At 40.1% G+C, this 16,118-nt stretch overlaps 1 protein-coding gene across 4 annotated transcripts in view; it reads right to left on the reverse strand.

Annotated features, from left to right (window-relative positions):
• Positions 1-2,767: 2,767 nt before the first annotated feature.
• LOC130312782 (transcription factor HES-3-like) overlaps positions 2,768-16,118 on the reverse strand; it is a 56,852-nt gene continuing 43,501 nt past the window's right edge. For 3 of the 4 annotated variants that reach the window (XM_056552597.1, XM_056552596.1, XM_056552595.1), the window contains exons 3-7: positions 15,650-15,799; positions 11,145-11,511; positions 9,919-10,014; positions 6,313-6,394; positions 2,768-3,323 (exon numbers count right to left, since the gene is read on the reverse strand). In XM_056552597.1, the coding sequence (XP_056408572.1) occupies positions 2,920-3,323; positions 6,313-6,394; positions 9,919-10,014; positions 11,145-11,354 (792 nt within the window). In that variant the 5' untranslated portion in view covers positions 11,355-11,511; positions 15,650-15,799 and the 3' untranslated portion in view covers positions 2,768-2,919. Of the gene's footprint in view, positions 3,324-6,312; positions 6,395-9,918; positions 10,015-11,144; positions 11,512-15,649; positions 15,800-15,884; positions 16,033-16,118 lie in introns of those variants that run through there. The other variant, XM_056552594.1, reaches the window with a different exon arrangement.

Raw genomic sequence — 16,118 nt, forward strand, 5'->3', positions numbered from 1 at the left:
GTGGCGAAAGGACCCTGAATCTGTCAGAGCATAATGGACACCGCTGGGTTCTGACGGGCCCCATAGACTTGGGTCCACTCGGTTTCCATCAGGTGTTAATATGTATTCCTAATCTAAAAACTCAACAAGGATACGACCACTTGGGGCGCTATGTTCCTATTTCAGCTGCGCTGCACGGTGTCACATGATACATATGTAATAGGGCCCTATTTCCTATAAAATACAGTGCGAGCTATAGGGCATGTATAATACAAGCCACTTGTTAGCACCAACCCTGATACACCCGCTATATTAAAGGGGAACTCGACTAGAAAAAACTTTTTTTTTCCACTCAACTGGTGCCAGAAAGTTAAACAGATTTGTAAATGACTTCTATTAAAAAATATTAATACTTTCAGCACTTATCATCTGCTGAATGTTCCACAGGAAGTTGTGTAGTTCTTTCCAGACTGACCACAGTGCTCTCTGCTGCCACCTCTGTCCATTTTAGGAACTGTCCAGAGCAGTAAAGGTTTGCTATGGGGAATTTTCTCCTACTCTGGGCAGTTCTTAAAATGGACAGAGGAAATGGACAGAGAGCACTGTGGTCAGATAGAAAGGAAATTCAAAAAGAAAAGAACTTCCTCTGTACTATACAGCAGCTGATAAGTACTGGAAGGATTAAGATTTTTAAATAGAAGTAATTTACAAATCTGTTTAACTTTGTGGCAGCAGTTGATTTAAAAGAAAATGTTTTCCAGCGGAGTACCCCTTTAATGCCTGGAAAGTACCATAGTGGGGGAGATTTATCAATCAGCCTGAACCGCTAATTAGCATAGACAGGTGGAGACTTACAGGGATGGAGTCGGGTTCAGCGGCGCTGACCAGGAGGAAGCATGTCAGGTAGAATAAGAAGCTTTATTGATAAAAAAAAAATGCAACACGTTTCACCGTGCTTGCGCGGCTTCATCAGGCGTTGCCTGATGAAGCCGCGCAAGCGCGGTGAAACGCGTGGGTTACCTATAGGCTGTTCTACGCTACAGAGCGCTCTCCCATTTTGTTCTTGATACCCTAATTGTCTGTTATTTCCCAGAGCAACCAATCACTGCTCAGCTTTCATATCTTAAAAAGCTCATGTAAAGTGAAAGCTGAGCTGTGATTGGTTGATTTGGGAAAAAACAGACAATTAGGGTTTCGGGCTGATTGATAAATATGGGCCAATGTCTTTATACTGGGACAAAAAGAGAGAAAAATGATCATTAGACAGAACTAATCTAAGTCTTACACCTTTTCCAAAAATTTTGGGGCGGTTCTTTATCTGGCTCTGGATATCAAGGCTTCTCTATACTTTGGGGGGAATCATTCCCTTCACCAGAAAAATGATCCAATTTTTTTTTTTTTTTGCAACAAACTTTACACCAACCCAGGGGCTTCCATAAACATTTAGGGGGAATTTATCATTGGTTGTAGATGTTTTTTTCTGTGTATTTTTCTCTGCCAAAATTTGCGCAATGGTCATATTTGCCGTATTTGCACTTTTTCTGTGCGTCGGGTTTGGTGTAACTTTTCGTTACGATGTCTATGTGCAGTTGTGCCGTAGAGCTCTTTTTTCTCCCCGTGAACAGCGATTTATTAACTGCGGACTTTTTAGTTTCAGCGCACAAATAACGCGAAACTGGCCTTTTTATGCGCAAATATACACCAGCTCAGAGGACGCCGAGGTATCGGAGCTACGGAGGAGGGATTAGGGGATTTCTATTATTGTGCAAGATTTACAGAGATGCGGGGGCCCGGATAGTAAATTCAGAGCTGCAGCAGAAAGGGGTAAAATGCCTCTATAATACACTGATCATGATTAAAGGGGAACTCTCATTAAAACAAATTTTTCCTTTTTCACTGCTTATGGTAAAAAAATATTTCTAATTTACTTTGTTTAAAAAAAATGAAGTTTTCTATGTTTTATTTCTGCTTAAAAAAGCTCTAGAGCACATTTTCCCCATCTTATACACAGACTTAGGACCAAAGTCCAAACACAGGAAGTGCAGCCTGGAGTGCTGAGGGGGGCGTGTCCAACCAACAGCATATGGCAGTTAAGTGTGAGAGGAGCTATGATTGGATGAGGCTGGACACCCCCCCCCTCAGCACTCCAGGCTGCACTTTCTGTGTTTGGACTTTGGTCCTAAGTCTGTGTATAAGATGGGGGAAATGTGCTCTAGAGCTTTTTTAAGCAGAAATAAAACATAGAAAACTTCATTTTTTTTAAACAAAGTAAATTAGAAATATTTTTTTTATTTACCATAAGGAGAGCCATAGCAAAAATTAGTTTTAATGAGAGCGACCGTTTAATATCCCTCTTTGTGCAGCATGAACCGGTGCAAAAAATAATAAATTCCCCCCATTGTTTTCATTAGACATTTTTTAATGCTCCTTTTGGCTTATAGAGGCGCTGCAGGAAAACGAAATACTTGCAAAAGTTCCCCCTCAAATTATATCCGATCATTGGGGAATCACAGGAGAAGCCCCTTTATAACCGGAAATACTCAGGTCTATCTGATCAGTGTCCCCCATTAAAGGGGCAAAGGGACAACAGGAAAATAGGATAGTTTTAATAAAATAAAATAGTTTTGCCACAGCTGGAGGCACCCTGGTTGGGACACACTGCTGTAAGTGATGACAATGTGCGTCAGTTGTCATCAGTTGTTATCAGTTGTCATCAGCTGTACGGCATTCGGCGTCCATTGTTTCTTTGTAATAAATAAAAGACTCTTGAGATTTATGTATTTTCTCTTTTATTTGATTTCACAATCATTGGTATAAAAATAAATCTATTCATATAATCTATATATACAATATACAGTGGCCGGTATACACCAGATTACAGATATTCTTATAAAGAACAGGCACGTTCCCTCCAGACCAGATGGTCTATGGGTTTGGGGGTCACCAGGGTCTCCACATATTCTGCAGGGGGCATCTGCTGGGATTCACAGGACTGTGGGTTATGGAGAGTGCAGGGGGCTCAGGGCTGCACGGAGGGGATGAGGGGTCCTGACATGGGGACTGGACCTTGTTGGGTTTGTGGCCCCATGGACTGGACTGGGTGATGTTTGCAGGAGACTTCTGGATGATGGGGGTGGGGATGGGTATGGGGATGGGGGTGGGGATGGGGCTGTTGTCTTTGGTGCTGAAACAGGATGGAGGCAACACCAGGGACTGATCCTGGACCAGAGTCAGGTGTCCTATGGGGGAAGAACAATCCTCAGACTTCAGCAAGAACTGGTTCACACTGTGCAGACAATTCCTGAATCCTGCCTGATAGTCAGAACTTCTGAAGACTCCAGATGCTGGAAAGAAGGAACACTGGTTAGATTCAAGGAAAAGGTAGATAGATAAATAGGTAGATAGATAGATATGAGATAGATAGATAGATAGATAGATAGATATGAGATAGATAGATATGAGATAGATAGATATGAGATAGATAGATAGATATGAGATAGATAGATATGAGATAGATAGATATGAGATAGATATGAGATAGATAGATATATAGGTATGAGATAGATATGAGATAGATAGATAGATATAGATATGGGATAGATAGATAGATAGATAGATATGGGAAAGATAGATAGATACGAGATAGATAGATATGGGATAGATAGATATGAGATAGATAGATAGATAGATATGAGATAGATAGATATGAGATAGATAGATAGGTAGATAGATGGATAGATATAGATATGGGATAGATAGATAGATAGATATGGGAAAGATAGATAGATACGAGATAGATAGATATGGGATAGATAGATATGAGATAGATAGATAGATATGAGATAGATATGAGATAGATAGATATGAGATAGATAGATATGAGATAGATATGAGATATATAGATATGAGATAGATAGATAGATAGATAGATAGATATGAGATAGATAGATATGAGAGAAATAGATATGAGATAGATAGATAGGAGATAGATAGATATGAGATAGATATGAGATAGATATGAGATAGATAGATATGAGATAGATATGAGATAGATAGATAGATAGATAGATATGAGATAGATAGATATGAGAGAAATAGATAGATATGAAATAGATATATCTACAGTGACCCCCAGACTTATGATGGCCCCGACATATGATCATTTCAACATATGATGGCCTCTCAGAGCCCATCGTATGTTAAAGGCAGTATGGACATATGATGCTGCTGTGTGTCGGGGCCATCGTACAAACAGCTATCTGACGGCGCTGACAACTTCAGTAACTGACAGATAGTTGTATAATGTCCCCGTGTGCCCCGTTCTGCCTCCTGTCACTCACATGCTGTCCTGCTAACTCATACAGGCTTCCACTGTGAGCTCCGTGTAAGCCCCGCCCCCCAGTGCAGCCATAGCCAATAGCCTGCAGCATCTTGCTGCAGGCATCCAATGAGCTGCTGGCTGCCCTCCCCTTCCTTTCCTATAGAGCTGTAGTCGGCAGGATGGTAATGGAGGACATTCTGTCCCCCCTGAAGGTATTTAAAGAACTGTACAGTACTGTATACAATGTCACACATCACATACAATACATATACACTATACACCCCATACATCAATGTTTCCCTGTCAGTGTGCCTCCAGCTGTTGCAAAACTATAACTCCCAGCATGCCCAGACAGTCAATGGCTGTACATGCATGCTGGGAGTTGTAGTTGTGCAACAGCTGGAGGCACCCTGGTTTGTGAAACACTCCCCATACACTCCACATACAATGGTCATCCCAGAACCAATTAGCAGTTTCCCATAGAGATATGTATTCAACATACAATGGTTTCGAGGCCCCAGAACCAATTACCATTTTTACATAGACATATGTACTCGACATATGATGGTTTCAACATATGATGGTTCTCCTGGAACCAATTAATATCATATGTTGAGGGACCACTGTATATATATATATATATATATATATATATATACAAATATATTATATATATATATGAGATAGATAGATATTAGATATATAGATAGATAGATAGATATGAGATAAATAGATAGATATGAAATAGATATTTGATAGATAGATAGATATGAGATAGATATGAGCTATATATATGCGATAGATATGAGATAGATAGATATGAGATAAATATATGAGATAGATAGATAGATAGATATGAGATAGATAGATAGATAGATAGATATGAGATAGATAGATAGATATGAGATAGATAGATAGATAGATAAGAGATAGATAGATAGATATGAGATAGATAGATAGATAAACAAAGAATAAGTTGGCCAGCACTATTGACTCCAAACTATTATATGGACCTGGCTTACAAGCTGCTGGGCTAAATATACAGCAACAGGAGAATACAGCAGCACACTGCTAGCACAAAGATATAGATAAAACATGAGTATATAGATAAAACATGAGTATATAGATAGAACATGAGAAGCTATTCAGCTTTGGTGCAGTAATAAAATAGTGAGATACTTAGCTTGCAATTTGGCGGCCAAATAGCTTGGACCGTCCCACCACGGTAAGGTGATCTCATTGGGACGGACCCTACACTATGAATATGCCTCTGTGTGAATAGATCCGCAGGCATTGCAGGATCTGGAACATCCAAATCACCTTATATACACCTGATAGAGGTGGGTGGGGTGCAAGAGCCAACATGGAGGTAGCCACTCCCCCATATGTGTAATACAACCAAAGGATAAGTTGGCCAGCACTATTGATTCCAAACTATTATATGGACCTGGCTTGCAGGTGCAGGCTGCAGGGCTAAATATACAGCAACAGGAGAATACAGCAGCACACTGCTAGCACAAAGATATATTGTTTGTATTACACATATGGGGGAGTGGCTACCTCCATGTTGGTTCTTGCACCCCACCCACCTCTATCAGGTGTATATAAGGTGATTTGGATGTTCCAGATCCTGCAATGCCTGCGGATCTATTCACACACAGGCATATTCAAAGTGTAGGGTCCGTCCCAATGAGGTCACCTTACCGTAGTGGGACGGTCCAAGCTATTTGGCCGCCAAATTGCAAGCTAAGTATCTCACTATTTCATTACTGCACCATAGCTGAATAGCTTCTCATGTTGTATCTATATACTCATGTTTTATCTATATCTTTGTGCTGGCAGTGTGCTGCTGTATTCTCCTGTTGCTAGATAGATAGATAGATAGATAGATAGATATGAGATATATAGAAAGATAGATATGAGATATATAGATAGATATGAGATAGATAGATATGAGATAGATAGATATGAGATAGATAGATATAGACAGATAAATAGTGGGCTGTCTGTACCTTGCACAGAGTTCTGCAGAGTTTTCAGGTATTTCACAGTAAGTTCTAAAATATCAGCTTTTTCTAACTTGCGTTTTCGGATCTGTAATAGAAGAAGATGAAGAGATTATATAGTGACCTGTAATAAGACGTATATTGTGTATATGGAGGATGTGATAGAGGAGATTATATAGTGACCTGTAATAAGACGTATATTGTGTATATGGAGGATGTGATGGAGGAGATTATATAGTGACCTGTAATAAGACGTATATTGTGTATATAGGAGGATGTGATGGAGGAGATTATATAGTGACCTGTAATAAGACGTATATTGTGTATATGGAGGATGTGATGGAGGAGATTATATAGTGACCTGTAATAAGACGTATATATTGTGTATATGGAGGATGTGATGGAGGAGATTATATAGTGACCTGTAATAAGACGTATATTGTGTATATAGGAGGATGTGATGGAGGAGATTATATAGTGACCTGTAATAAGACGTATATTGTGTATATGGAGGATGTGATAGAGGAGATTATATAGTGACCTGTAATAAGACGTATATTGTGTATATGGAGGATGTGATGGAGGAGATTATATAGTGACCTGTAATAAGACGTATATTGTGTATATGGAGGATGTGATAGAGGAGATTATATAGTGACCTGTAATAAGACGTATATTGTGTATATGGAGGATGTGATGGAGGAGATTATATAGTGACCTGTAATAAGACGTATATTGTGTATATGGAGGATGTGATAGAGGAGATTATATAGTGACCTGTAATAAGACGTATATTGTGTATATGGAGGATGTGATAGAGGAGATTATATAGTGACCTGTAATAAGACGTATATTGTGTATATGGAGGATGTGATGGAGGAGATTATATAGTGACCTGTAATAAGACATATATTGTGTATATGGAGGATGTGATAGAGGAGATTATATAGTGACCTGTAATAAGACGTATATTGTGTATATGGAGGATGTGATAGAGGAGATTATATAGTGACCTGTAATAAGACGTATATTGTGTATATGGAGGATGTGATAGAGGAGATTATATAGTGACCTGTAATAAGACGTATATTGTGTATATGGAGGATGTGATAGAGGAGATTATATAGTGACCTGTAATAAGACGTATATTGTGTATATGGAGGATGTGATAGAGGAGATTATATAGTGACCTGTAATAAGACGTATATTGTGTATATGGAGGATGTGATAGAGGAGATTATATAGTGACCTGTAATAAGACGTATATTGTGTATATGGAGGATGTGATAGAGATTATATAGTGACCTGTAATAAGACGTATATTGTGTATATGGAGGATGTGATAGAGGAGATTATATAGTGACCTGTAATAAGACGTATATTGTGTATATGGAGGATGTGATAGAGGAGATTATATAGTGACCTGTAATAAGACGTATATTGTGTATATGGAGGATGTGATAGAGGAGATTATATAGTGACCTGTAATAAGACGTATATATTGTGTATATGGAGGATGTGATGGAGGAGATTATATAGTGACCTGTAATAAGACGTATATTGTGTATATGGAGGATGTGATAGAGGAGATTATATAGTGACCTGTAATAAGACGTATATTGTGTATATGGAGGATGTGATAGAGGAGATTATATAGTGACCTGTAATAAGACGTATATTGTGTATATGGAGGATGTGATGGAGGAGATTATATAGTGACCTGTAATAAGACGTATATTGTGTATATGGAGGATGTGATGGAGGAGATTATATAGTGACCTGTAATAAGACGTATATTGTGTATATGGAGGATGTGATAGAGGACATTATATAGTGACCTGTAATAAGACATATATTGTGTATATGGAGGATGTGATGGAGGAGATTATATAGTGACCTGTAATAAGACGTATATTGTGTATATGGAGGATGTGATGGAGGAGATTATATAGTGACCTGTAATAAGACGTATATTGTGTATATGGAGGATGTGATAGAGATCATATAGTGACCTGTAATAAGACGTATATTGTGTATATGGAGGATGTGATAGAGGAGATTATATAGTGACCTGTAATAAGACATATATTGTGTATATGGAGGATGTGATGGAGGAGATTATATAGTGACCTGTAATAAGACGTATATTGTGTATATGGAGGATGTGATGGAGGAGATTATATAGTGACCTGTAATAAGACGTATATTGTGTATATGGAGGATGTGATGGAGGAGGTTATATAGTGACCTGTAATAAGACGTATATTGTGTATATGGAGGATGTGATGGAGGAGATTATATAGTGACCTGTAATAAGACGTATATTGTGTATATGGAGGATGTGATAGAGGACATTATATAGTGACCTGTAATAAGACGTATATTGTGTATATGGAGGATGTGATGAAGGAGATTATATAGTGACCTGTAATAAGACGTATATTGTGTATATGGAGGATGTGATGGAGGAGATTATATAGTGACCTGTAATAAGACGTATATTGTGTATATAGGAGGATGTGATGGAGGAGATTATATAGTGACCTGTAATAAGACGTATATTGTGTATATGGAGGATGTGATGGAGGAGATTATATAGTGACCTGTAATGAGACGTATATTGTGTATATGGAGGATGTGATGGAGGAGATTATATAGTGACCTGTAATAAGATGTATATTGTGTATATGGAGGATGTGATGGAGGAGATTATATAGTGACCTGTAATAAGATGTATATTGTGTATATGGAGGATGTGATGGAGGAGATTATATAGTGACCTGTAATAAGACGTATATTGTGTATATGGAGGATGTGATGGAGGAGATTATATAGTGACCTGTAATAAGACGTATATTGTGTATATGGAGGATGTGATAGAGGACATTATATAGTGACCTGTAATAAGACGTATATTGTGTATATGGAGGATGTGATGGAGGAGATTATATAGTGACCTGTAATAAGACGTATATTGTGTATATGGAGGATGTGATGGAGGAGATTATATAGTGACCTGTAATAAGACGTATATTGTGTATATAGGAGGATGTGATGGAGGAGATTATATAGTGACCTGTAATAAGATGTATATTGTGTATATGGAGGATGTGATGGAGGAGATTATATAGTGACCTGTAATAAGACGTATATATTGTGTATATGGAGGATGTGATGGAGGAGATTATATAGTGACCTGTAATAAGACGTATATTGTGTATATGGAGGATGTGATAGAGGAGATTATATAGTGACCTGTAATAAGACGTATATTGTGTATATAGGAGGATGTGATGGAGGAGATTATATAGTGACCTGTAATAAGACGTATATATTGTGTATATGGAGGATGTGATGGAGGAGATTATATAGTGACCTGTAATAAGACGTATATTGTGTATATGGAGGATGTGATGGAGGAGATTATATAGTGACCTGTAATAAGACGTATATTGTGTATATGGAGGATGTGATGGAGGAGATTATATAGTGACCTGTAATAAGACGTATATATTGTGTATATGGAGGATGTGATGGAGGAGATTATATAGTGACCTGTAATAAGACGTATATATTGTGTATATGGAGGATGTGATGGAGGAGGACACTTACATTCTGGGAGTAATTCTTCTCCAGCAGAGTCTTCAGCTGCTCCAGGGACACATTGATCCGAGCTCTTCTCTTCTTCTCCATCAGGGGCTTAGAGACCTGGCAGATAACAGAGACAATAGCGGAGGTCGGATTAACCCTCAATGTACAAGGCATAGAGGGGCCACACTAAGGTTATAGTATACAGGGGCCACACTAAGGTTATAGTATACAGGGGCCACACTAAGGTTATAGTATACAGGGGCCACACCAAGGTTATAGTATACAGGGGCCACACTAAGGTTATAGTATACAGGGGCCACATTAAGGTTATAGTATACAGGGGCCACACTAAGGTTATAGTATACAGGGGCCACACTAAGGTTATAGTATACAGGGGCCACACTAAGGTTATAGTATACAGGGGCCACACTAAGGTTATAATATACAGGGGCCACACCAAGGTTATAGTATACAGGGGCCACACTAAGGTTATAGTATACAGGGGCCACACTGAGGTTATAGTATACAGGGGCCACACTAAGGTTATAGTATACAGGGGCCACACTAAGGTTATAATATACAGGGGCCACACCAAGGTTATAGTATACAGGGGCCACACTAAGGTTATAGTATACAGGGGCCACATTAAGGTTATAGTATACAGGGGCCACACTAAGGTTATAGTATACAGGGGCCACACTAAGGTTATAGTATACAGGGGCCACACTAAGGTTATAGTATACAGGGGCCACACTGAGGTTATAGTATACAGGGGCCACACTGAGGTTATAGTATACAGGGGCCACACTGAGGTTATAGTATACAGGTGCCACACTAAGGTTATAGTATACAGGGGCCACACTAAGGTAATAGTATACAGGGGCCACACTAAGGTTATAGTATATAGGGGCCACACTAAGGTTATAGTATACAGGGGCCATACAGAGATTATAGTAAGGATATACAGGGGCCACACTAAGGTTATAGTATACAGGGGCCATACAGAGATTATAGTAAGGATATACAGGGGCCACACTAAGGTTATAGTATACAGGGGCCATACAGAGATTATAGTAAGGATATACAGGGGCCACACTAAGGTTATAGTATACAGGGGCCACACTGAGGTTATAGTATACAGGGGCCATACAGAGATTATAGTATGGATATACAGGGGCCACACTAAGGTTATAGTATACAGGGGCCATACAGAGATTATAGTATGGATATACAGGGGCCACACTGACCTTCCTAAAGCTGCTGGACCCTCTGGGCTCAGGTTGGGTCACCATCCTGGAGATGTATCTGGAGATGTATCTGGAGATGTATCCGGAGATGTATCTGGAGATGTATCCGGAGATGTATCTGGAGATGTATCCGGAGATGTATCCGGAGATGTGGACTGTTCTCTGGGATAGAGTTGCTGTGTGTGAAGCTACAAGTGAAGGAATCCCCATTTATACCGTCCCTTCATTTCCATCTGAACAGGACACTTGACCTGTGGCCTCCGGTCATCAAAAGACAAAAGACTCCTCCAATGTCCAATCATCCATGAAGGATTCACAGCTCAATGATTGAAGGAAGAGACTTCAGTACAATGGAGGGTCCTCTGATCTTCTCAACAGATAGAAGGATAGATAAATAGATAGATAGATAGATAGATAGGAGATAGATAGGAGATAGATAGATAGATAGATAGATAGAGATAGATATGAGATAGATATGAGAGAGATAGATAGGAGATAGATAGATATGAGAGAGATAGATAGATATGAGATAGATATGAGATAGATAGATATGAGATAGATAGATAGATATGAGATAGATAGATATGAGATAGATAGATAGATAGATAGATAGATATGAGAGAGATAGATAGATAGATAGATAGATAGATATGAGATAGATAGATAAATATGAGATAGATACAGTCATGGCCATAAATGTTGGCACCCCTGAAATGTTTCTATAAAATGAAGTATTCCTCACAGGAAAGGATTGCAGTAACACAGGTTTTGCTATATACATGTTTATTCCCTTTGTGTATATATATATATATATAGATCTCCTCTCCTCTGTATATATATATATATATATATATATATATAGATCTCCTCTCCTCTGTATATATATATATAGATCTCCTCTCCTCTGTATATATATATATATAGATCTCCTCTCCTCTGTGTGTATATATATATAGATCTCCTCTCCTCTGTATATATATATATAGATCTCCTCTCCTCTGTATATATATATATAGATCTCCTCTCCTCTGTATATATATATATATAGATCTCCTCTCCTCTGTATATATATATATATAGATCTCCTCTCCTCTGTATATATATATATAGATCTCCTCTCCTCTGTATATATATATATATATATAGATCTCCTCTCCTCTGTATATATATATTGCAGTAACACAGGTTTTGCTATACACATGTTTATTCCCTTTGTGTGTATTGGAACTAAACCAAAAAAGGAGGAAAAAAAGCAAATTGGACCTAATGTCACCGAACTCCAAAAATGGTCTGGACAAAATTATTGACACCTTTCAAAATTGTGGAAAAATAAGATTATTTCAAGCATGTGATGTTCCTTTATATTCACCTTGGGCAAGTAACAGATGTGGGCAATATAAAAAAAATCCCACCTGATAGAAAGGAGAGAAGTTCACTTAGTCTTTGCATTGTGTGTCTGTGTGTGCCACACTAAGCATGGACAACAGAAAGAGGAGAAGAGAACTGTCTGAGGACTTGAGAACAGAAATTATGGAAAAATATCCACAATCTCAGGTTACAAGTCCATCTCCAGAGATCTAGATTTGTCTTTGTCAACAGTGCGCAACATTATCAAGAAGTTTACAACCCATGGAACTGTAGCTAATCTCCCTGGGTGTGGACGGAAGAGAAAAACTGATGAAAGGTGTCAACACAGGATTGTCCGGATGGTGGATAAGCAGCCCCAAACAAGTTCCACAGATATTCAAGCTGTCCTGCAGGCTCAGGGAGCATCAGCGCGAACTATCCATCGACATTTAAATTAAATGAAACGCTATGGAGGAGACCCAGGAGGACCCCACTATGGAGGAGACCCCTGAGGACCCCACTATGGAGGAGACCCAGGAGGACCCCACTATGGAGGAGACCCAGGAGGACCCCACTATGGAGGAGACCCAGGAGGACCCCACTATGGAGGAGACCCAGGAGGACCCCACTATGGAGGAGACCCAGGAGGACCCCACTAGGGAGGAGACTCAGGAGGACCCCACTATGGAGGAGACCCAGGAGGACCCCACTATGGAGGAGACCAAGGAGGACCCCGCTATGGAGGAGACCCAGGAGGACCCCGCTATGGAGGAGACCCAGGAGGACCCTGCTATGGAGGAGACCCAGGAGGACCCCACTATGGAGGAGACCCAGGAGGACCCCACTATGGAGGAGACCCAGGAGGACCCCACTATGGAGGAGACCCAGGAGGACCCCACTATGGAGGAGACCCAGGAGGACCCCACTATGGAGGAGACCCAGGAGGGCCCCACTATGGAGGAGACCCAGGAGGACCCCACTATGGAGGAGACCCAGGAGGACCCCACTATGGAGGAGACCCAGGAGGACCCCACTATGGAGGAGACCCAGGAGGACCCCACTATGGAGGAGACCCAGGAGGACCCCACTATGGAGGAGACCCAGGAGGACCCCACTATGGAGGAGACCCAGGAGGGCCCCACTATGGAGGAGACCCAGGAGGACCCCACTATGGAGGAGACCCAGGAGGACCCCACTATGGAGGAGACCCAGGAGGACCCCACTATGGAGGAGACCCAGGAGGGCCCCACTATGGAGGAGACCCAGGAGGACCCCACTATGGAGGAAACCCAGGAGGACCCCACTGCTGACACAGAGACATAAAAAAGCAAGACTACATTTTACCAAAATGAACTTGAGTAACCAAAATCCTTCTGGGAAAACATCTTGTGGACAGATGAGACCAAGATAGAACTTTTTGGTAAAGCGCATCATTCTACTGTTTACCGAAAACGGAATGAGGCCTACAAAGAAAAGAGCACAGTACCTACAGTGACATATGGTGGAGGTCAGTGATGTTTGGGGTTGTTTTGCTGCCTCTGGCACTGGGGGCCTTGAATGTGTACAAGACATCATGAAATCTAAGGATAACCAATGGATTTTGGGTCGCACTGTACAGCCCAGTGTCAGAAAGCTGGGTTTGTGTCCGAGATCTTGGATCTTCCAGCAGGACAATGACCCCAAACATACGTCAAAAAGCCCCAGAAATGGACGACAACAAAGCGCTGGAGAGTTTTGAAGTGTCAGCAATGAGTTCAGATCTAAATCCCATTGATCACCTGTGGAGAGATCTTATAATTACTGCTGGGAAAAGGCGCCTTCCAATAAGAGACCGGGAGCAGTTTGTAAAGGAAGAGTGGTCCAACATTCCGGCTGAGAGGTGTAAGAAGCTTATTGATGGTTATAAGAAGAGTGGTCCAACATTCCGGCTGAGAGGTGTAAGAAGCTTATTGATGCTTATAGGAAGAGTAGTCCAACATTCCGGCTGAGAGGTGTAAGAAGCTTATTGATGGTTATAGGAAGAGTGCTCCAACATTCCGGCTGAGAGGTGTAAGAAGCTTATTGATGGTTATAGGAAGAGTGGTCAAACATTCCAGCTGAGAGGTGTAAGAAGCTTATTGATGGTTATAGGAAGAGTGGTCCAACATTCCGGCTGAGAGGTGTAAGGAGCTTATTGATGCTTATAGGAAGAGTGGTCCAACATTCCGGCTGAGAGGTGTAAGAAGCTTATTGATGGTTATAGGAAGAGTGCTCCAACATTCTGGCTGAGAGGTGTAAGAAGCTTATTGATGCTTATAGGAAGAGTGGTCCAACATTCCGGCTGAGAGGTGTAAGAAGCTTATTGATGGTTATAGGAAGAGTGGTCCAACATTCCGGCTGAGAGGTGTAAGAAGCTTATTGATGCTTATAGGAAGAGTGGTCCAACATTCCGTCTGAGAGGTGTAAGAAGCTTATTGATGCTTATAGGAAGAGTGGTCCAACATTCCGTCTGAGAGGTGTAAGAAGCTTATTGATGGTTATAGGAAGAGTGGTCCAACATTCCGGCTGAGAGGTGTAAGAAGCTTATTGATGGTTATAGGAAACAACTGATTTCACTTATTTTCTCCAAAGGGTGTGCAACCAAATATTAAGTTAAGGGGCCAATAATTTTGCCCAGCCCATTTTTGGAGTTTGGTGACATTATGTCCAATTTGCTTTTTTTCCTCCTTTTTTGGTTTAGTTCCAATACACACAAAGGGAATAAACATGTGTATAGCAAAACCTGTGTTACTGCAATACTTTCCTGTGAGGAATTCATCATTTTATAGAAACATTTCAGGGGTGCCAACATTTACCGCCATGACTGTAGATAGATATGAAATAGATAGATAGAAATGATATAGATAGATGGATAATAGATAGATAGATATGAGATAGATAGATAGATATGAGATAGATAGATAGATAGAAAGATAGATATGAGATAGATAGATATGAGATAGATAGATAGATATGATATAGATAGATATGAGAGAGATAGATAGATATGAGATAGATAGATATGAGATAGATAGATAGAAAGATAGATATGAGATAGATAGATAGATAGTTTAGATAGATAGATAGATAGTTTAGATAGATAGATACCGTAGATAGAGAACTTAGGCTCCCATTGTCACCATTGTGGCCCCCCAGGCCATGATCCCCAGCAGGTGACCCCCGCACAGTGCAGGGGATTTGGTCATTCAGTCTTTTCTTGGCCGGTTTCACGCTCCATCCTGATCCGCAGGCTTCATGTCCTGACTAATAATAAAGTCATTTTCTGCTCCCTGTAGGTCGGAAGTAAAAGATGATCGTATGTTCCACTTGTGATTGAGACATAAGAAACATAAGGTGCGATTATTACCCACTCACCCTCCATGGGGGTCCCCACCGCCCCCAACAAAACTTCACTGAAGCCTGAACAATACAGAGGAGCCAGCTACAGCACACACATACGAGAATGTCTACATTATTAAATTATCTATCTCATATCTATCTATCTATCTATCTATCTCATAACTATCTATCTATCTCACATCTATCTATCTATCTCATATCTATCTATCTCATATCTATCTATCTATCTATCTCATATCTATCTATCTA

Source organism: Hyla sarda, unplaced genomic scaffold (genome assembly GCF_029499605.1).
Source record: "Hyla sarda isolate aHylSar1 unplaced genomic scaffold, aHylSar1.hap1 scaffold_1729, whole genome shotgun sequence".
Classification (NCBI taxonomy): domain Eukaryota; kingdom Metazoa; phylum Chordata; class Amphibia; order Anura; family Hylidae; genus Hyla; species Hyla sarda.